General features: G+C 39.0%; 1 protein-coding gene and 1 long non-coding RNA gene across 2 annotated transcripts; one reads left to right on the top strand and one right to left on the bottom strand.

Moving 5' to 3' along the window:
• Positions 1 to 432: 432 nt before the first annotated feature.
• LOC118234072 lies at positions 433 to 3,302 on the top strand. The gene is made up of 2 exons (XR_004766617.1): positions 433 to 696; positions 2,123 to 3,302. It is a non-coding gene; the product is annotated as an uncharacterized LOC118234072 (long non-coding RNA).
• A 6,224-nt stretch (positions 3,303 to 9,526) lies between these two features.
• Positions 9,527 to 19,158, bottom strand: LOC118234055 (polyubiquitin-like). The gene is made up of 3 exons (XM_035430365.1): positions 19,065 to 19,158; positions 11,274 to 12,355; positions 9,527 to 10,680 (listed from the first exon to the last, which is right to left on the bottom strand). The coding sequence occupies exons 2-3, from the start codon at positions 12,223 to 12,225 to the stop codon at positions 10,532 to 10,534; spliced, it is 1,101 nt and encodes a 366-aa protein (XP_035286256.1). The 5' UTR covers positions 12,226 to 12,355; positions 19,065 to 19,158; the 3' UTR covers positions 9,527 to 10,531.

Here is a 19,158-nt window from a genome sequence, read left to right as displayed (position 1 = left end):
AAGGTCTAAAGCACCATAAAACACCACAGTAGTCTAAGAATGCGTTCGGAGACAGTTGCTGAACATAACTATATTTCCACATAGTAAAAGTTGAGATTTACCTATATCATCGTTCCTTTTCACATATTTGAATGTTTTATCATTAGGGTCGTAGCGTTTCTCCGACATCATTCAGGCTGGCTTTCCTTATCACACGTTTTCCCCAAAAAAGCAACACTTCCAAGTGTAGCCAAGAGAGACGAGGAGTATGTAGTTCACTTGTACACACCTTTTTACCCGGTATCAACATAGCCCACTTTTTAATTTTCTCTCAACACTTGAGCTTAACAAGAAATCACGTGATTAGAATTAGGCGACAGTGATTAGACGGGGGAGTCTCGTACAACCAACCAAAAAAAAAAGTCCCTCACCCTGGGGTATATAGCTTATAGCCACAGCATTTCCGTTTTTCACAATAAACTGGTTTACACACCACTGTGATATGCTTAGTAGAAGTGAAAGCAAAAAGTTTTTCTTTTGGAAGCACCCATATAGGACAGTATTTTCTGTAAAGAAACATGATTTTCCAAATCACTGTGGTGGGACTCATAAAAGAAACCACTGTGATTAAATTCGACTGTTCAAAGGCAAGTTTTGACAAGACTACAACTCTGGAGTTAAAGAAAAAAATCTTTGTCGAACATCTAAAAGATCCAGGTACTCAATTAATTTTGTTAAATGCTAATTTCCGAATTAGCACTGCTTTAATTAGCTACATTTCCTTGCCTATGTTATTTAAAATGAATGCGATTTTAGCACTGGAGGAAAATGGCTTAATTCTAAATATCGGCCAATGTCTATGAATAAATGCATGTTTTACTACTTGACAACACCTGATCAGACTTAATTTGTGTTGGTGATTTAATTGTTTAACTGAACAAATGAAAACAAGGAGATTTTACCATTGAACATATTGGTATTATGTATAAATAAACACACACACACCAGGCCCGGCGCCAGGATGAAGTGACTGAGGGGGCAGTTAAAAATGGCGAGGGGGAAAATATTTTTATACAGCAAAACTGTAGGTTATCATCCTGCTATGCCTATTTCTGCATTTTTTTTCATCCTGCGGGTGGCAGTGGCGTTTTGACTAGATGCGAACAATTCCCTACCTTACCTTTTCCATGTGTTGGTGCGTCATGGCCATAATATGAAATAGTAATATTTGTGGGAGATTGCCAGGTCACCACCTAAAATTGGTCTGGTGGTAGGTTTAATGAAAATCATTGATTTAACCATGCAATAGCATCTGAAAGGCTAAATAACAACAACACAAGACTACAGATTAAGTTCGGGCTCGGATTAGAATAGAATATTTTAAGTTTATCAATTATGTTTTTTAAATAATTTTTAAAAAATCTTTCAGATTTTTATATACCCTTTTTCAGATGTGTTAATGATGTAAATTGAAATTTTTCGCTAAATTCCTGGTGGTGTTGTCGCTAGGTAGCGTAGAAGTAGCCCATGGAAAATGTCGCAGCTACGTTGCTTACTGCTGCTCTGCTATGTAATCGGATTTGTGTCAAAAGTATCTAAAAACAGACAGCCTATTGCACAGGCAATTTAAAATGACAAGGCATATTGTGTTCCCAAACCAAAAGTATTCAATTCGTCTTGATTCGTCAATATTTTTGTTTGTGGTATTTATTTGCTCTCGATCAGAAATGTTTTCCTTGATACAGTTTTGACACAAATCTGATTCTTGAAAGCAAATTTCTGATTCTGAAAGTAACGTGGCCGCGACATCTTCCCAATAGATAAATTAACTTGATCCCCTATACCTCGCGACTATCTCCCACAGATGGAGTGAGCTGTCTGTGTTGCCGAATCCAATTATTGTATTAAACTTCGCCATATACGCACATTTACTTATAAAATCAAATTTCACTGCAGATAGCTAACTATTGTGATATTATAGGGCACGTAACATTTTTTTAAAACAGAAAGTATGCTACTAAGGCCTAATTAAAATTTTAATTGGCATTATAAATCCATTCACAAAGCAGAAGTTGAATCAAAAACGTAGGCCTGAACGTTTACTCTTGGATTTCACTGTAACACCTTTTAACTCATCTTTCAGGTGTAGACACTGATTCAGTGCGCTTGGTTTTTGAGTCAACGGCGATGGAAGATGAGAAGACGTTTTCCGATTACCACATCCAGAACATGTCCTCGGTGATGATGATCTCGCGCATGCTAGGGGGACGGATGCCTCAGCCGGTCCCATGGACACTCAATCGCAGGTCGGCCGCGAGAAACATCCGCTACGTTGCACGGGAACATAACTGCCAAACCTGGCAACGAAAACCGCAAGAAGTTGTAGAACTGTCGTCGTAATTATCATTTGGTACAAAAAGTTCTGTAATTTCTACATACTGAAACCAAAATGTATAAAAATACCCTTTAACAGAAGACCAGAGTCACTATTTCAGCCATTTGTAAATTGTTTGATTGCAAATCTTAAATTATGGAGTTACAGTCAAATCAAGAAAAAATGTCTTGGTCTCAAACATTATGGAGGGCACTGTATAGCACCACTACCATGTCACAGATCTTGTATACTGAAACGAAATAATGTGTATTAACCCACTTAAATGATTATATATTGTCACAATATAGGAAAACACATGGAGTTTTAAATAGACTATCAGGTGCTGTGATTTAAATGTGTGGATGACTATTTTATATATGCATATTTTTACTCGTATCATCTAATATGATAACTAACACTGTAGTATAGATGGGAGGGGGCCTGGACTCTCAGAAGCAATAGATCTAACCTTATTTACCTTATTTGGGAGACCTTTAAAAATGTACAGGATATGGATGTTTTTCAGTGTATCAGTGGATTGCATTTTAGTTGTGTGGGACTGTCTCTTATTAAATAGTGAGTATGGGCCGTTTTATTCCCCGTGAATTAAAGGTTTAAATTATTACAGTGTCCATGTCTACAGAGAACAGAAAGGAGTGAAGGAGTTTGTTCATTTATTTATTTATTTTTACTGTAAGAGCCATGTAAATATTTTTGTCTCCTTTTCTATCGTATTTTGTGTTGCGCACCACCACTGGGTGTTATGATAGTTTTGTCACGTGGGTATGGGTGGCGATAAGGCAAATTATATGGTCACCTGTTCACCTGTATGAAGACACAGAGAGGGGGTGAGTGGGGAGCAAGTACTCTTTTGTTGACCGCTATCGCTATATGGTACAATTTGGATTTATTTGCTAAAGTAATAAACGTATTTTGCTCGGTCTCTGAATTTTGCGTGTCATACATGCTATACTCCTTCACTTAGCCTCTCAGCGACTTTTAGTTTGTTTTAAGTAGTCGCTACATTTACTTTCGCGTATCTCCAGATGAAAATGAAATCTGCACGGCATTTTTCGCATTAAGTAGTTGCGGCGACAGACAGATTGAACAGAATGCAAAAGGAACCCAAACTAAAACAATGTTAGCAGTAATGGACTCAGTTAGCCTGCAGACAAACCTTTATGCTATCAGAATGTTTTGGAGGATAATTACATACAAATTATAAACATAAGGTCTTTAAAGTTGGTGCCAGATATTAATGGTCCCTGACCAATTCTTATATATAGATTGCAATTGCACATCACCCTACAGAAATACCAGCCACAGTTGGCTTAATTAAAGCCCTGAAAGATTATTTAGGCCTACTGTTCACTTCAAGTCAAAGTCAGTATGTTGTGTGATGTGCCATCAGATTCTGTTAATTTGGAAAGGGATTTGGAAAATGTGCCGCAGAAGGAAACACTGCCTTAACACTTAAAAGAATGTCAATTAACCGTTCGGGTACAGTGAGCTATTTTGAATGGCCACATTTGTACTACAAATAATGATTACTTTGATTTAGATTGGTGTTATCGGTACACTTACATCAATGAAATTTGCATCATTTGCGACAATACTTAGTTGAAAACAATACTGCGATGACAATGATAACTGTCTTTTGAAGAGGTATGGCATGGCAGTCAAATTGCATTTAAACGTGGTTAGCTCTGTCCTGCTTTAACGAGTCTGGTAATGGCATTACGCAACGCACTGCATGCTGGGTCAGCACTCGCTTTTAAGCCAGCACTTCAACTTCCTCATTATTGAGAGAGAGTCTGAGGGCCGAACAGACACTAACCCTCACAGAAATTAGGCTCACTCAGTTCTGGGACAACCCTTGCACAAGATGGCAACTCTTGGGAACATGCAAAATGAGTGTTATTGTGTAGGCGGAGTGATTAAGAGGTGAATTGGGATTGGGCATTAGTATCTTTGATTTTACCCTTATATCTGCTATTTCTGTCTATCGAGCTGTCTCATGGGGCAGCACAGTGGTGCAGTGGGCAGCACTATTGATTCATAGCTAGAAGGTTCTTGGTTCGAAGTGTCCTTGGTTCTGTTTCTGAACATGCAAACTCACACACTTATACCTAGGGGCAATTTAGACTCTCCAATTAACATACACTCCAAAGATATGCAGGTTAGGTTAATCGGAGGGGCTAATTGCTCCTAGGTGTCTGAGTCTGAGGTGTCCTAAGTGTGTGAGTGAAGGGTGTGTGTGCCCTGTGACGGACTGGCGACCTGTCCCGGGTGTATTTCTGCCTCTCGCCTGCCCAGTACATGCTGGGATAGGCTCCAGCACCCCCTGCAACCCTGATGAGGGGTACGTCCCAATACTCAAAAAATGTATCCTCCTTTCCTCCACTACTACCTCATCTCCTCTATACCCCAGAAAGCAATCTTTGTGTCCTCCCTTCCTCCAGTCTCCCAATATTTGAGGATACGAGCGAAGCTCACAGAACTGTGTTGATGAAGCGGCTTCAAACTCGTCTCCTGCCCTTCTTTCCTCCACATACTTCCCAGCAGAAGACTAGTGGTAGTGGGGGAGTGTAGTAAAGGAGGCGAGGAGCATTTACATTTTATGTAAGTCGCTCTGGATAAGAGCGGCTGCTAAATGCCTGTAATGTAATGTAATGTATTATAATGGCTGTCTTGTGACTCCTTTGGCAGCAACTGACATTTGTATTAAACAATTTCTCTATCTTGTGGTAGAACACATGTACTGCTTGGGTAGAGTGGCCTGGAGTTCGCACTTCATTGTCAAATCAAATTTGATCTAATCCACAGGTGTCAAACTCAGTCTTGGAGGACTGCTGTGTCTGCAGCTTTTTATGGTTTCCTTTCAGTCAGCAGCCAGTTTAAGCCTTTGTGGCAACGTGTGTGCTCTTATTTGCCAGTGTGACAGTTGACAGTAACAGTTCTCTGTAAAAAGCTTTTTACAAATATATATACTGACAGGAACACTGAGCTGCTCTAAGATGGTATAGGGAGGTTTATCCCAAGCATGTATTGCCTACACAAGTGTTTGGATTATAGAAAGACCACCACCTTGGACCTCCATATAAAAGTATCTAAGAGAATGATGGAATGACAAAAGCATAAGATTACATTCCAGACAAAGTATCTTATTACTGTCACTAGCTTTTTAATGGTTCCCCTGTGTCTTCAGGGGAGGGGGAGTATGCTTCCTGGAGGAGAGTAGTAGGGGGGTCTCTTTGTGGTGTGTAGGGTGTTGCTGTCCAGACCTTATTTAGGCAAACAAAGGGAACTGTGTAATGTGGAAGGCTTGCTCAGGATTGCATTTAAGGGAAGTCAAAAGAAGCATTCAGGGAGAATTTGCTTAACAGTTCACCTGGTACCATAGTCTTCTCGTACGAGCATTTTGTAATTTGGGCATGCACCAATATTCTCTTTGTGTTCCTTAGTCTCAGTTTGTTAGATTGTATGTCTTTTCTCTTACAGAATAGTGGTCTTTATTTGTCTTTCTTTGTAAATATAATCTTTACTATTCAGCATAGTTGAAACAGCCTATCCTAGTTTATCGTTGTGGCAAGTGAGTGCCACCCCTCCTGCTCGCCAACAGACTCACTTGAGACAAGGTTTTTGGTTTTAGCGTGCTCGTTTATTCAGCCACCGGCTTCGCCTGGCAACAACGGAACACAGATCCTTTTGGGTTTTGGTAATTCTGTGCAATCCCGTCTTTTCTTCAGCGTTTTTCCACTCCCGAAGACTCCCGGTCTCCGCTTTTAAAAACCCCAGGCTCACTGTTGAAAACAATCAGAGGCAATCAGCGCAATTAAACAATTGATAATTATCGGCGCTGATTACCTCCACCTGAAAGTTGTGACGAAGGATCCGAGAGCCGCTCCTCTCACTCTCTCTCTCTCTCTGCAGCCGACGCTCAAACCACGCCCACCCCACCACAATCGTCAACTGTTATATTTTACCATTATTAACTGTTTTCCCTTTTCAGTGCATCTGAAGTATGTGGTTTGCATATACACTGACCTGGGTGTGCATCTCTGCGAGGACCAGTCAGTGTATTTGCCTTGTATGCAGTTCTGGATACAAAAGGGTTAGGGCTAGGGTATGTATGTATGCAGTTCTGCAAAAACACCATAATCAGTGTACCTCCTGGAATAAATTAGATTAGGTACCTGGATAAACATAAAGTCGCTTCTTCATGGCACAAAAACATAATTTGCAAGATTCCTGGATGAGTAGCACATTTACCTGCTCAGTTAGAAGGTAATCAAATTCATACAAATGCATAAATGAAACATATAAATGATCCACCTTTGGATCCACCTCTACATCTACATCTATAATTGACATGGCTTCAAATTGATGCTTGACTGAGCAAGGACATTCCATTTGCTTAATACATGTTGTCTTGATTCCTCTTTCCTCATATCTCATCCCTATGTCGTCTTTACATTACAGGCATTTAGCAGACTCACCAGAGCAACTTACACAACTTTGACATAGTATTTACATTGTATCCATTTATACAGCTGGATATATACTAAAGCAATGCAGGTTGTCAAAGTATCAAACCAGCGACCTTTAGGTTACAAGACCAGTTCTTCTTGTGTCCTCTGTTCAGTGGAGTTAGGGGGAGAGGAAGGTAAATTATAAAAAGCTGCAAATGAAAATAAGTGCTTGGAATGAGCCCAAACTAAAAGCTAGATTCTATCTTATGCTGGTAGCTACAGTTTCCACCTGGAAAGTCCCTGGAATTCAAACAACTGGCACCACTTTCATGTTTACAGTAAATCATGTGATTTGCAAAAAACTTGTGCCCTTTCACATTTACGGGAAATCACGACTTATATACTGGTATCAATCCTGTTTCAATTTACGATTATATTATGATTATGTATTATGTTTCGATTGTATGATTTCTTGTAAACCTGAAGATCTGCAGTAGTTTGCTTCATCTGGTCTGAGGTGCTTGAGCCCTCTCTCACATCTTTACTGGGGGCGACATAGCTCAGGAGGTAAGAGCAGTTGTCTGGCAGTCGGAGGGTTGCCGGTTCGATCCCTGCCCTGGGCATGTCAAAGTGACCTTTGAGCAAGACACCTAACCCCGAACTGCTCTGGTGAATGAGAGGCATCAATTGTAAAGTGCTTTGGATAAAAGTGCTATATAAATGCAGTCCATTTAAATGACAGGTTTTAAAAAGTACACAAAGACAATACTGACTTCAGAGAAATCAAACCCTGCATGGAAGTATTGTTTTGAGGGACTAAACACTTAGACCCTGTACACATGAAGCTTTTTCAAAACATTTTGGGAGCATTCTAGAATGTTTTGGCAATACAACAGCTGTAGCGTGTGCGTACACAAACACCAGTAGGAATTGTTTGCTAGCCACACATTTGTCAACCTATGAGTGTTGTAACACAAGTATCTCAATAGATGTTTAAATGTACCGACTAAATGTTTAGTCTTATATGTTTATTTTTATTTAACCTTTATTTACAGAGGGTAGGTTGGCTGAGCTCATACGGTACGCTCTTTTTCAGCAATGCCCTGTTTCACACTCACAGTTTCATATTTAGAGAATACAGATGCTACATGTAGATAAGGCAAACTCTACACAGAAAGGCCCCAGCTAGGATGTCTGAGTAGGGTTTTGGAGGCGACAACGCTATTTGCTGCACCACAATGCCACTGTTAAAAGACCTTGGCTTCATAAGAAATTGAACGTCATGAAAAGTAAAGTATCTGTTTTGGACAAGAATCAATCACACTCTTCTTGAGTCTCTCCTTTGGATTTAATGAAGGAAAACATTCACAATTTACAATCTTGGTCTCACCACAGCATCCAGCTAGCTAGTTATCTGCTGTCCTACAGCTAGTCAGAGCAAGTACCATAACATGAGCTACCTAATGCTCAGTATGGACTGTGCTCACAAGCTCAGCTTCCTATTATATATTATGAATATAATTTTAAATATTTGAATACAGAAAGCAACTAGCTGCTCAGAAAAATCTATTTGAAACACAGATATCAGAATATGCACTGCCTATATTTCCAAATATATTTGAGTAAGTTATACTGTAGATCTCAGAAAAAGGCTGAAATGCAGACAGGTTTTAGTAAGAAGTTTAGTTTGGTAAGGTTTTGTAAGAGCAACTGAAAATACAATATGAATAGTCTGGTGAGTTACAGACTTTAGCAAGTCACAGCATGCAAAGGATATGCCATAAAATACTAAACATAACTACTTCATTTATAATGTTAATTTTTTGCTATCTATTTAGATTCCCTTAAATAGAGGAATTATGGGAAAAAAGTGGAAGTGAAATTTCTAAACTGTGAATTCAATATTTATACAAATACCCTTAAAACAGCTGAAAATCTGTGCTTTAACCTCAAAAATTTGTTGATTTCAATTCTGAACTTTATGGGCCAGTTTCATAGACACAGATTAAGTCTAGTCCTCGAAGAAATCCTATTTAGAATGGATTCTCCATACATAACTGAATTTAGTCCAAGACTAAGCTATTTTTTTCAGTGAAACTGGCCTTTGGAGTATGGTACCCAAATGAAGAAAACAAATCCAGTTTGTCCTAGGCACTCATTTGAAAAATGCCAGTTTGTCCCTGTATATAATTTCAGTCTTTTTCACTGTACCATGTTTTTACTTATTAGGGGTCCGGACAGCTAAGCATTATCTGATGAAAAACACATTTTCAATGTACAAAAATGTTACTCACACATTTAAAGCACTGTCTATAAGTCATTAAATCAAAGTGGCATAATCTAGGCCTGCCATTAAAAGTATTGATATCAAAATTACACTAAATTACAAGAAACAATATTGGCTATCTTACCTTACACAAATTAAACAAGCTGTATTCCATAGCAATGCTACCCAATGTTTCCTAAATTGTTTCAAGTAACTTGGCCCTTAATGTTTTTTATTAATATTTTTAAGGGCTGAGTGTGTGAGGTCATTGTGGTTATTTTTGTAGGTAACCTTAAAAAGTGCCAAACTCTCAGTGCTGTATACTGTACGTATGGGGCATTCCGCTCCAACAAGCTGTAACTTGGCAGGATGGCATACCTGCGTAGGAATTTCTTAACAAAAATTATGGTGTTGGAGATAACAATAAACAACAAATTCAGGAGCTTCTTTTTATAATTTAATAATACGACCGGTCGGGAAGAGGTACAAGTACAGTCTTCAAAAATATAAAGTCCAATACATGAGTTTATATAGCTTTCAAAGAACTGTGGTTTCAACCTATGGGATAAATTCAGTCACCATATACAACAAATTCCATTTGTGGCTAATTATAGTTCAGGAGTTTATACTAAGGCTGGACATGTGAGCTTCCTCCAACTTAACAGTGTCAGGGGTCCTTTTGTTCCCTTGGTGCTCTTGATCTTAAATTTTTACCGCAGTTGGGGTCTGTCTCTTGCTTATAACAGATCAACTGTAAGGGGAGAAACAGTGCACAATAGGCTAGACATTCAACACTTCTTGAATTATTTTTTTATATATATAACTGCATATATAACGCAACTTTTCAAGCATGACCCTTCACCTAACATCCCAATTCCATACATTAGAAGCATTATTCTATACATTCTATACATCATTCCCTTAAAATGAGTTATATCAAATATTACAAGACTGAGGATAAACATATTTCTTTCTGATTTCAGGGTGGCATTCTCCTTGAACATGTATTTAGCTTGTGCCAAACCTGATCCCTATGTACTGCGTATTGCAGCTGTATTTTATTTTGTAAAGTTAAATGTTTGAGTTCATTTTTTTGTTTCGCAGTTCTGCTGCCTTTCTAATGAATTAAAATTAAAGTTACAGTATTAACAACTAACATTTATGATATATGATAATGATGAAAATCAGCGTTGCTACATGTACACCGTTATGTAAATTATTTGCTTCCAGAAACCTGGTCACCCGAATGTAAGTTAAATGCAATTTGGAAACAAAAACATGAAAATATAATATCTATATTTACAATGCAATATCTTGCTTAATATACAGACAGCAATGACACAGATTAACTAACGTTCCTTCACAATCTGTGTCTGCAGGCCTGCTGCTGGATGCTACTGCTTGTTGAAGGCAACAGATGTTTCTCGTGGGATTGATTGTTCATGGGACCGACTGAGACTTCCATCCCCCAGGCATGCGGCTGATCATCATCACTGTGGACATGTTCTGGATATGGTAATCAGAAAACGTCTTCTCATCTTCCATCGGCGTAGATGCAAAAACCAAACGCAATGAATCAGTTTCCATACCTAAAAGATGATTTAAAAGGTATTAGAGCTCACATTAAGTCTCAAGCAGCAAGAACTGTATTAATGCCTATTAAACCTCTACAAGCTAATGTACCTTTTGTTAATGATAAAAATGATAAAGGATTATGTGCCCTGTAGTATCACAATATTTAACCATTTTACACAGAATACTCATTTACACTTTTCACACTATATGAAACACTGAAGGTTAAATCAGAAAATTGAGCAATGGTAATTGAGTTCTGGTAATTAAAATGTGTTGGTCATCAAGGTAAAAGATATAACATTAAAGTAACAAGCTATTGGAAGTTGGATGTTTGTATCTGTGAGTGTGCCGTATTTCTGATCTATAAAAAATTCCATGATGTTTAGTGGAGGAACTTTTGATTATAATTGGTTCAGTTTAACAACTAAATCACCAACACAAATGAACTCTGCTCAGGTGACCTTAGACCTTAGCAATGTTTCAGTGCAAGGAGTTAAGATATTTAGAATTTAGCTACTGCTAAACTCCCATTTGTTTTAAATATCACAATACAATCATGATAGCTCTGATAATTAGGGAAGCACAATTTTGAAAATAAGTTGAATACCTGAATTTTCTAAATGTTCAGAAATGATTATTTTTTCCTTCAGCTCCAGAGTTGTAGTGTTGTCAAACTTTGTCTGTGAACACTTAAATTTAATCTCTCTGGGTTTATCACTGAATCCCTTCACTATGATTTGGAAAATCATGTTTGTCTTCTCCTCAACCAGCTCGTGCTGCACAAGGTGACTTGTGCTCTCAGTTTGGCCTGCTACTCCTGCCATCATGAGCTTCTCCTCAACCAGCTCGTGCTGCACAAGGTGACTTGTGCTCTCAGTTTGGCCTGCTACTCCTGCCATCATGAGCTTCTCCTCAACCAGCTCGTGCTGCACAAGGTGACTTGTGCTCTCAGTTTGGCCTGCTACTCCTGCCATCATGAGCTTCTCCTCAACCAGCTCGTGCTGCACAAGGTGACTTGTGCTCTCAGTTTGGCCTGCTACTCCTGCCATCATGAGCTTCTCCTCAACCAGTTCGTGCAGCACAAGGTGACTTGTTCTCTTAGTTTGGCCTGCTACTCCTGCCATCATGAGCTTCTCCTCAACCAGTTCGTGCTGCACAAGGTGACTTGTTCTCTTAGTTTGGCCTGCTACTCCTGCCATCATGAGCTTCTCCTCAACCAGTTCGTGCTGCACAAGGTGACTTGTTCTCTTAGTTTGGCCTGCAACTCCTGCCATCGTGAGCTTCTCCTCAATCTGCTCATGCTGCACAAGGTGACTTGTTCTCTTAGTTTGGCCTGCTACTCCTGCCATCGTGAGCTTCTCCTCAATCTGCTCGTGCTGCACAAGGTGACTTGTTCTCTTAGTTTGGCCTGCTACTCCTGCCATCGTGAGCTTCTCCTCAATCTGCTCGTGCTGCACAAGGTGACTTGTTCTCTTAGTTTGGCCTGCAACTCCTGCCCTCGTGAGCTTCTCCTCAATCTGCTTGTGCTGCACACGGCGACCTGATTGTGACCCCCCCATTGCTGTTGCTGCCCCTGATTCTTCTGGTTCTGGACTTCTGCTCTCCCTGATTGTCCTTCTGCTACTGCTCAAGTCTTCTGCTGCAATCCAGGCGGCCTCTGGGTCGACTGCATATAGTGGCTGAAGCTCCCTGTTTCACATTTAAATTAAAAAAAAAAAAAACAGACATTGGATCCCAGTCAGTGATGATACAGTCCCATCCCACAGCACTTATAAACACCCACTGTTATCTGAGGGCTTGATCATTTTAAAGGAAATATGTACCACCTGTGTGTCACATGAAAGCAAGATACATCCAATACATGGGTGACAGTGTAGCGTAATGATAAGTGACCTGTGCTTATAACTCCATGTTTGTGCATTTCAATCCCAGTTGGGCCACAGCCATTGTGATGTTGAATCAAGTATTTACTTGATACAGTAAACATCTACCTGTACAAATTGATCGTTTCTAATAGAATACAAGTTGCTACTGATTAGTTTCTGCTATCATTTTGCAACTAATAAAAGCGTAGGCAATTCTGAAATAGGATTTATATGTGCAATATTAATTAACTCTCTCCATTATTTTGACTTTTTTTCTAAAGGAGTTGTCCTTTAACTCTGGGTAGTGCTAGTTTAATATATGACTCTGGTGCCTATTATATCTATTTCCTGCTTCTATTACCTCAATGTGAGATTTTGGAGTCTAATTCTCACAGGAGCGAGTTCACTGAATTTCTACAACTCTCATAGGAAATACATGGCAGCCTCATCGTAATAATAATAATTCTATTTCCGGGCCGTGGCAGCCATCTTGCGGTGGTGCCGCATGCAGAATTATTGAATATATACCACATGACCATGTTTCCCTACTAGTTCTTATACAGTTCAGTGGTGGTACTGTCACAACAAATTTCATCCCCCCTACAAATTTCATCCCCCTATTCACTTCCGGGGTTACCTTTCCAGTTACGTTCCCTTAATGCGTAAGTTACCGTCAACTTGACTACCTTGCATGCGTGGTTTCCAAGCGTTCTCTGCTGGTTGCTAATGACAACGAGCGATCATTAGCTAGAAGGCTAGCTAGGAAGAGAAGCTTTTGTAAAAGTCTAAGACAAGCTCTTCCAGCTAGCCATCGATCTGTCTCGCTGGCTATCTATTTATTTTTCTTGCTAGCTAGCGGTCTATGAATCTTGCTAGAAAGAGAGATTTTTTAAATATTAATTATTGTACTCACTGTTTCACCTAATTTACAGACACAATTACGCAAGCTAAGATACAGAAATATCACACACATACACACACACAAATTTGTATTCTGTTCAATATATTTATTGTTTGTTGTACTCATGTTTTTGGAATATGTATATATATATATATATATATATATATATATATATATATTTCTCAGGTAGTGACTTTGGTTGTAGAATATGGTTGTCACTCTTTCACAACCAAATGGTGTATGAATATAAGAGAATTAAGCACTTTGATGAGGAGTGACAACCGTATTTCACTGCAGTGTGAATGCAGCCATCTTGTCTTTATTTTATTATCCATGATTTTTTCATTGCTTCTAAGCTAATATATATTTTTTAGATACTGTGCTTTGATGACTGTTATAGCTCAAACTGCAACCAGTCCAGTTTAGTGGCACCTCAGTCCATTGGGTAATTAAAATACGAGATAAAACAAAGTATGCTTTTTATTGTTATGTTCTTAACTGGATTGTTTCTGGTGAAAAATGTGGCCTGTTGTTTTTATTACCTTCTCTCGTGTTTATTATTAATTTTCCTTTTTTTTTTTACTCAAGGTAACACCCCAGACAGCACACAGAGAAAAGCGGCATAGGGTAACATAGACATTCTGTTGCATTCCATCTGTGGGAGGTAGGATGGCCAGACGTATATGTCTATGGGTTGGCCATTACGGTCACACGGGGCGACACAGGAGGGAAATACACCTTTGTCGCTTGTCGCTTATGGGTGTTCCTGGCTTGTGGTTACCAGGTTCACTGCCATTGGTAATCGCTGTGTCGCATCGCTCAGTATTTGCATAAAATAGACCTCTAGTCTATTTTCGCTCCGCCTACTTCGCTTTGCAACGGCCACTTGTCTCTTGTCGCTGTAAATCACCAACTCTCATTGAAAATGAACGGTCGCCGGTCTCTCTCCTGTGTTGCTGCGTGTGACCACGGGGTTGAGGGACATATCGCAGCTACTCTGCATCAGAGTGCGACAGAGCGCCTATGTCCACCTTACGTCGCTGTATTGTCAGGGACATGGCAAGAAATTATTTTACTTACTGGTTTGTATTAGTAGGCTACTCTGTGCCAACAAGTTGGCCTGTGTTTCTCCACAGCATTTTGGATATCATGCGCCAACTTTAAAGCCCTTAACGTATGTTTATAATTTGTATGTAACTTTCCTTCAAATCATTCTGATAGCATAAAGGTTTGTCTGTAGGGAGTCCATCACTGCAAATATTGTTTTAGTTTGGGTTCCTTTTGCATTCTGTTCATTATGTCTGTCGCCGGTACAACTTAATGTGAAAAGTGCCGTGCAGATTTCATTTTCGTCTGGAGACAAGCGAAGGTAAAACTAAATTAAAGCCGCAAGCGGCATTGGGAGGGGTCCAAGCATTGGCACCATCGCACCCCCTATGGAGCGATTTTAAAATGGCTTTTTCCTCATGATCATATACCTTCACCCAACATATCTACTGAATACCATGATGATTGTATAAAATGTTGATGACTTATGGCCAATTTTGTGCTAAGAGACGCTGTCGAATGACATATATATAAATGCAGTCCATGAATGACTTAGTTGCGTCGCCATGGATGTGTCATGGCTGCTTCCCGTAAAGGCCTTTACATTGTCGTAACACTTAGATGGGATGTCGTAACACACATATGGCCCGGCGTGTATGTACAGCTGCAGCGCTTCCATGGTGTAACTAAAAAAGGCGTCACACTAGTGTTGTCACGATACCAAAATTTTGACTTTGATACTGATACCAGGCTTAGTATCACGATAATTAGTACTGAAACAATACTGATTCAATACTCGGTACCTAACGATACTGAAATTACCTTAATAGATCAGAAACGTAATGTCCACAAGAGTTGATCTCATTTTCGAATTCACGGATTATTAAAAACCTGGTTTATTAACAACCTTTAAGTTGAAGCCTGTTCAACATATCAATAAGCAAAGGCCTATAGTGTTACAACACTAAACCATAGAAAACTATATTAAAAATATTTCAAAAATTAAACAATTGTAAAGTAAATTATCTTTAAACAGGTCTTTCACTTTAAAATAGATCTAAAAACTGCATGTTTCAATAACAATCCAGCATCTTCCTATAATAAAATATTTCCAAATTAGAACACCTATTGCTACTGAAGTGAGTTAATTTTTTTAAGTACCGAAAGTGCTGAAGTTTCGGTATACGGTGCAACACTACGTCACACATATTCCAATCCATTGCTCAGCCTAGCAGAGAATGCACATTTCAGAGCGCCTCAGAGACAGATAGAATAATAATACACATTTCAAATAATAGATAAGACCTTGAGAAAAAAACGAAACAAAAGACGAAATATCAACTCGCGATCTGCGTGCTGCGCGCAAAGTAGCCTACCGTTTTATTTATTTAGACATTGGCAGATAAGAAAAATTTTGGTTACGCTGACCTATAAAATGCTATTCCAAAAGCAAAATCAGACATGTTATACATCGTTAGAAAGCTTATACTCTCACCTACTGAATAAATGAATTGTCAATCAAACTAAATTGTACTAAAAAGGGCGACAACGCCGTAAGCAACAGGTGTGGTATTACGCACAGCTATTTTTGAAGGTAGCCTACCCAGTTATCACAAATGCATGTATATTTCCCAAACGGATTGTCCAAGACAATATATGACCACGCAGTCTCAAAAGGGACATCTCTACACGTAAAACCAGTGGTAAGATTGTATATTTATTCAATGTTTAGTCCCAGATATGGAATGTAGAATGACACGGCATAATTTTTAAAAACTTTGTCTCGTTTATTTCATTATTCAGTGAGCAGCGTTTTCACTGCTGTATTGGCATATTTAGGGCTAACGTCGGGTTTATCTTGTTGCTACGGAATATTATATTACATTACAGGCATTTGGCAGACGCTCTTATCCAGAGCGACATACAACAAAGTGTATAATCATAACCAGGAATAAGTGTGTCGAAAACCCTAGAGAGAAATACCGTTCCAAGTGCAGGGAACAACCGCATAGTTCAACTTGGACCCTGTATTTTAAACTGATTAACACTAACACAAACAAGAACAGCAACAACGCAGTCTAAGCAAAAATTCAAGCAATAGTTAAGACGAGTGCCTTAAGTCACCTACGAAACAGCTACCTAGTTACAACACTAAGCTTACAGTCAATTTAGAGATTAAATTGAGAATACGATTTCTCTCAGCATAATGATGGATTTAAAGACTAAACGAAGTCACCCGATATTGTCTTCAAATGGATCCATGCCAAAGAAAAGTAATGATTCATCCTCTCAAAGCTTTACCATACCGTATTATTTATTTAGACATTGGCAGAGTACAGCATAAATTGCGTCTTTTGTTTATATTCAATATTAGTAATTGCAGCGAGAAACTGCAGCTGTAGACACAAGATAGTGTGTTATGTTATGGTAGCAACGGAACAAAGCGGACTATATATGTATTGCCATCATTGTTTCATTATACCAGCGTGTGTTCGCGCGTTTGCACAGAAACTCAGAACCTACCAATGAAATGGTTCAGCTATTTCTCAGCATAATGACAGATTCAAAGACTAAACTAACTCACCTGATATTGTCTTCAAATGGATCCATGCCAAAGAAAAGTAATTATCCATCCTCTCAAAAAGCTTTTACTAACAAACTTTTGGTAGCCTAGCATGCACTCTGGGTGGCACTGTCTTCCATTGCTTCCCCGACGTTCAGACCCTCCCCTCACTGATAAAAACTAGACCCTACGGTGTCGGATTACTTGCGTCGCCATGGATGTCGCTTGCCGTAAAGAAGTTTACTAGATGCCGTAACGCTTAGATTTGGAGCTCCAGCTCTTCTGCACCCCACCTAATAAAAAAGCCCAAATGGCGGGCAAACCATATGGCGGACATAAGTGGTCCCTAAAGCAAAGTTGTAGAGCACGTTCAGATGCATCGGTCGATGAAGTTTCTTGTTGATCTGACATACGGTGTGGGAGTTATGACCTTTTAAACATGACCCTTTGTTATAGCGCCACCATCTGGCCAATTTGGGTGATTTGTAGTGCCTGAGTAGTGGGGGGCCATAGGAACCCACCTGCCAAATTGGTTGCTCTAGGACTTATGGTTGCTGAGCCTCAGACACTTATAGCGGAGAAAAATAATAAGAATAATCCTAACAAAAACATTAGGGTTCCACCAGCTTTGCTGCTTGGACCCCTAATAATAATAATAATCCTAACAGATACAATAGGGTTCCACCAGCTTTGCTGCTTGGACCCCTAATAATAATCCTAACAGATACAATAGGGTTCCACCAGCTTCGCTGCTTGGACCCCTAATAATCCTAACAGATACAATAGGGTTCCACCAGCTTCGCTGCTTGGACCCCTAATAATAATCCTAACAAATACATAGGGTTCCACCAGCTTCGCTGCTTGGACCCCTAATAATAATCCTAACAAAAACAATAGGGTTCCTCCAGCTTCGCTGCTTGGACCCCTAATAATAATAATAATAATAATCCGAACAGATACAATAGGGTTCCACCAGCTTCCCTGCTTGGACCCCTAATAAGAATAATAATAATAATAATAATCCGAACAGATACAATAGGGTTCCACCAGCTTTGCTGCTTGGACCCCTAATAAATAGGCTAAATAAACTCCTTCACTCCTTTCTGTTCTCTGTAGACATGGACACTGTCTTAATGTAAACCTTTCTTAATTCACGGGAAATAAAACACCCCATACTCACTATTTAATAAGAGACAGTTCCACACATAACTAAAATGCAATCCATCGATACACTGAAAAACATCCATATCCTGTATCCTCCGTCTGTTGACATGTCGTGTTAATTTTGCCATGTCAAGTATACCTATCGCTGCGTAGCCGGCGTTTGGATAAGAGCGTCTGCCAAATGCCTGTAATGTAATGTAATGTAATGTAATGTTTCAATAATTGTACCTATCTGAGAACAACAAATTTACAGCTACATTGTGAATAGGCTACGTACACAATACTTTTATTTTATTGTACATTTATTTTTTTCTGACAAGGAAATGTTTTATGGATGATGACTCACCCGATTTACTGTCAAGAGCACAGATCATGTTCTTAAGAGTAGACTAGGTTATTCTAAAACATACCAACTAATGACTAAAAATAGTCTACAGCCTTCTCATGATTTGTTTTTATCTGTATGCGTGTTGTTGTCTTTTAATTTGGCTGTTTATTATAATAAACAACTTTTTAACGTAAAAAATAAATAGGCCTATATCTGTGCCAGTATTTGTAGGCCAGCTTAGTCGCTAAACATGCATGTTTCCGATGCTGAATTTAATCGCGTATTGTTGATTAGCATTATGAAATGAAAGGGTAATAAGTTTAAACAGTGCGTTTTACGGACCACATTTTAATATCGTTCTATGCAGTTATCGTTTAAACAATTTTCATTATATGATGAAGAAAATTCATCACACATATCTAAATGTCAAAATTACTGTCTGACGAATTATTACTATTAGCCTACAGTACAAATCTTATTGCTCAGAGGCATGAATGCAAAAATACATTTTCCTCTAAGTTAAATTTTACCTTGGTATAACTCGTGTGTTTCTTGCGTTCTTCCTCAGTTCTTCAATTGCTCGATCAAAACAGAAAATCTTTGCAACATCACACACTGATATAG

The sequence above is a fragment of the Anguilla anguilla genome, chromosome 8 (genome assembly GCF_013347855.1).
Source record: "Anguilla anguilla isolate fAngAng1 chromosome 8, fAngAng1.pri, whole genome shotgun sequence".
Lineage (NCBI taxonomy): Eukaryota > Metazoa > Chordata > Actinopteri > Anguilliformes > Anguillidae > Anguilla > Anguilla anguilla.
The sequence above is the reverse complement of the archived record's forward strand: the minus strand, read 5'-3'. Positions and strand labels throughout refer to the sequence as shown.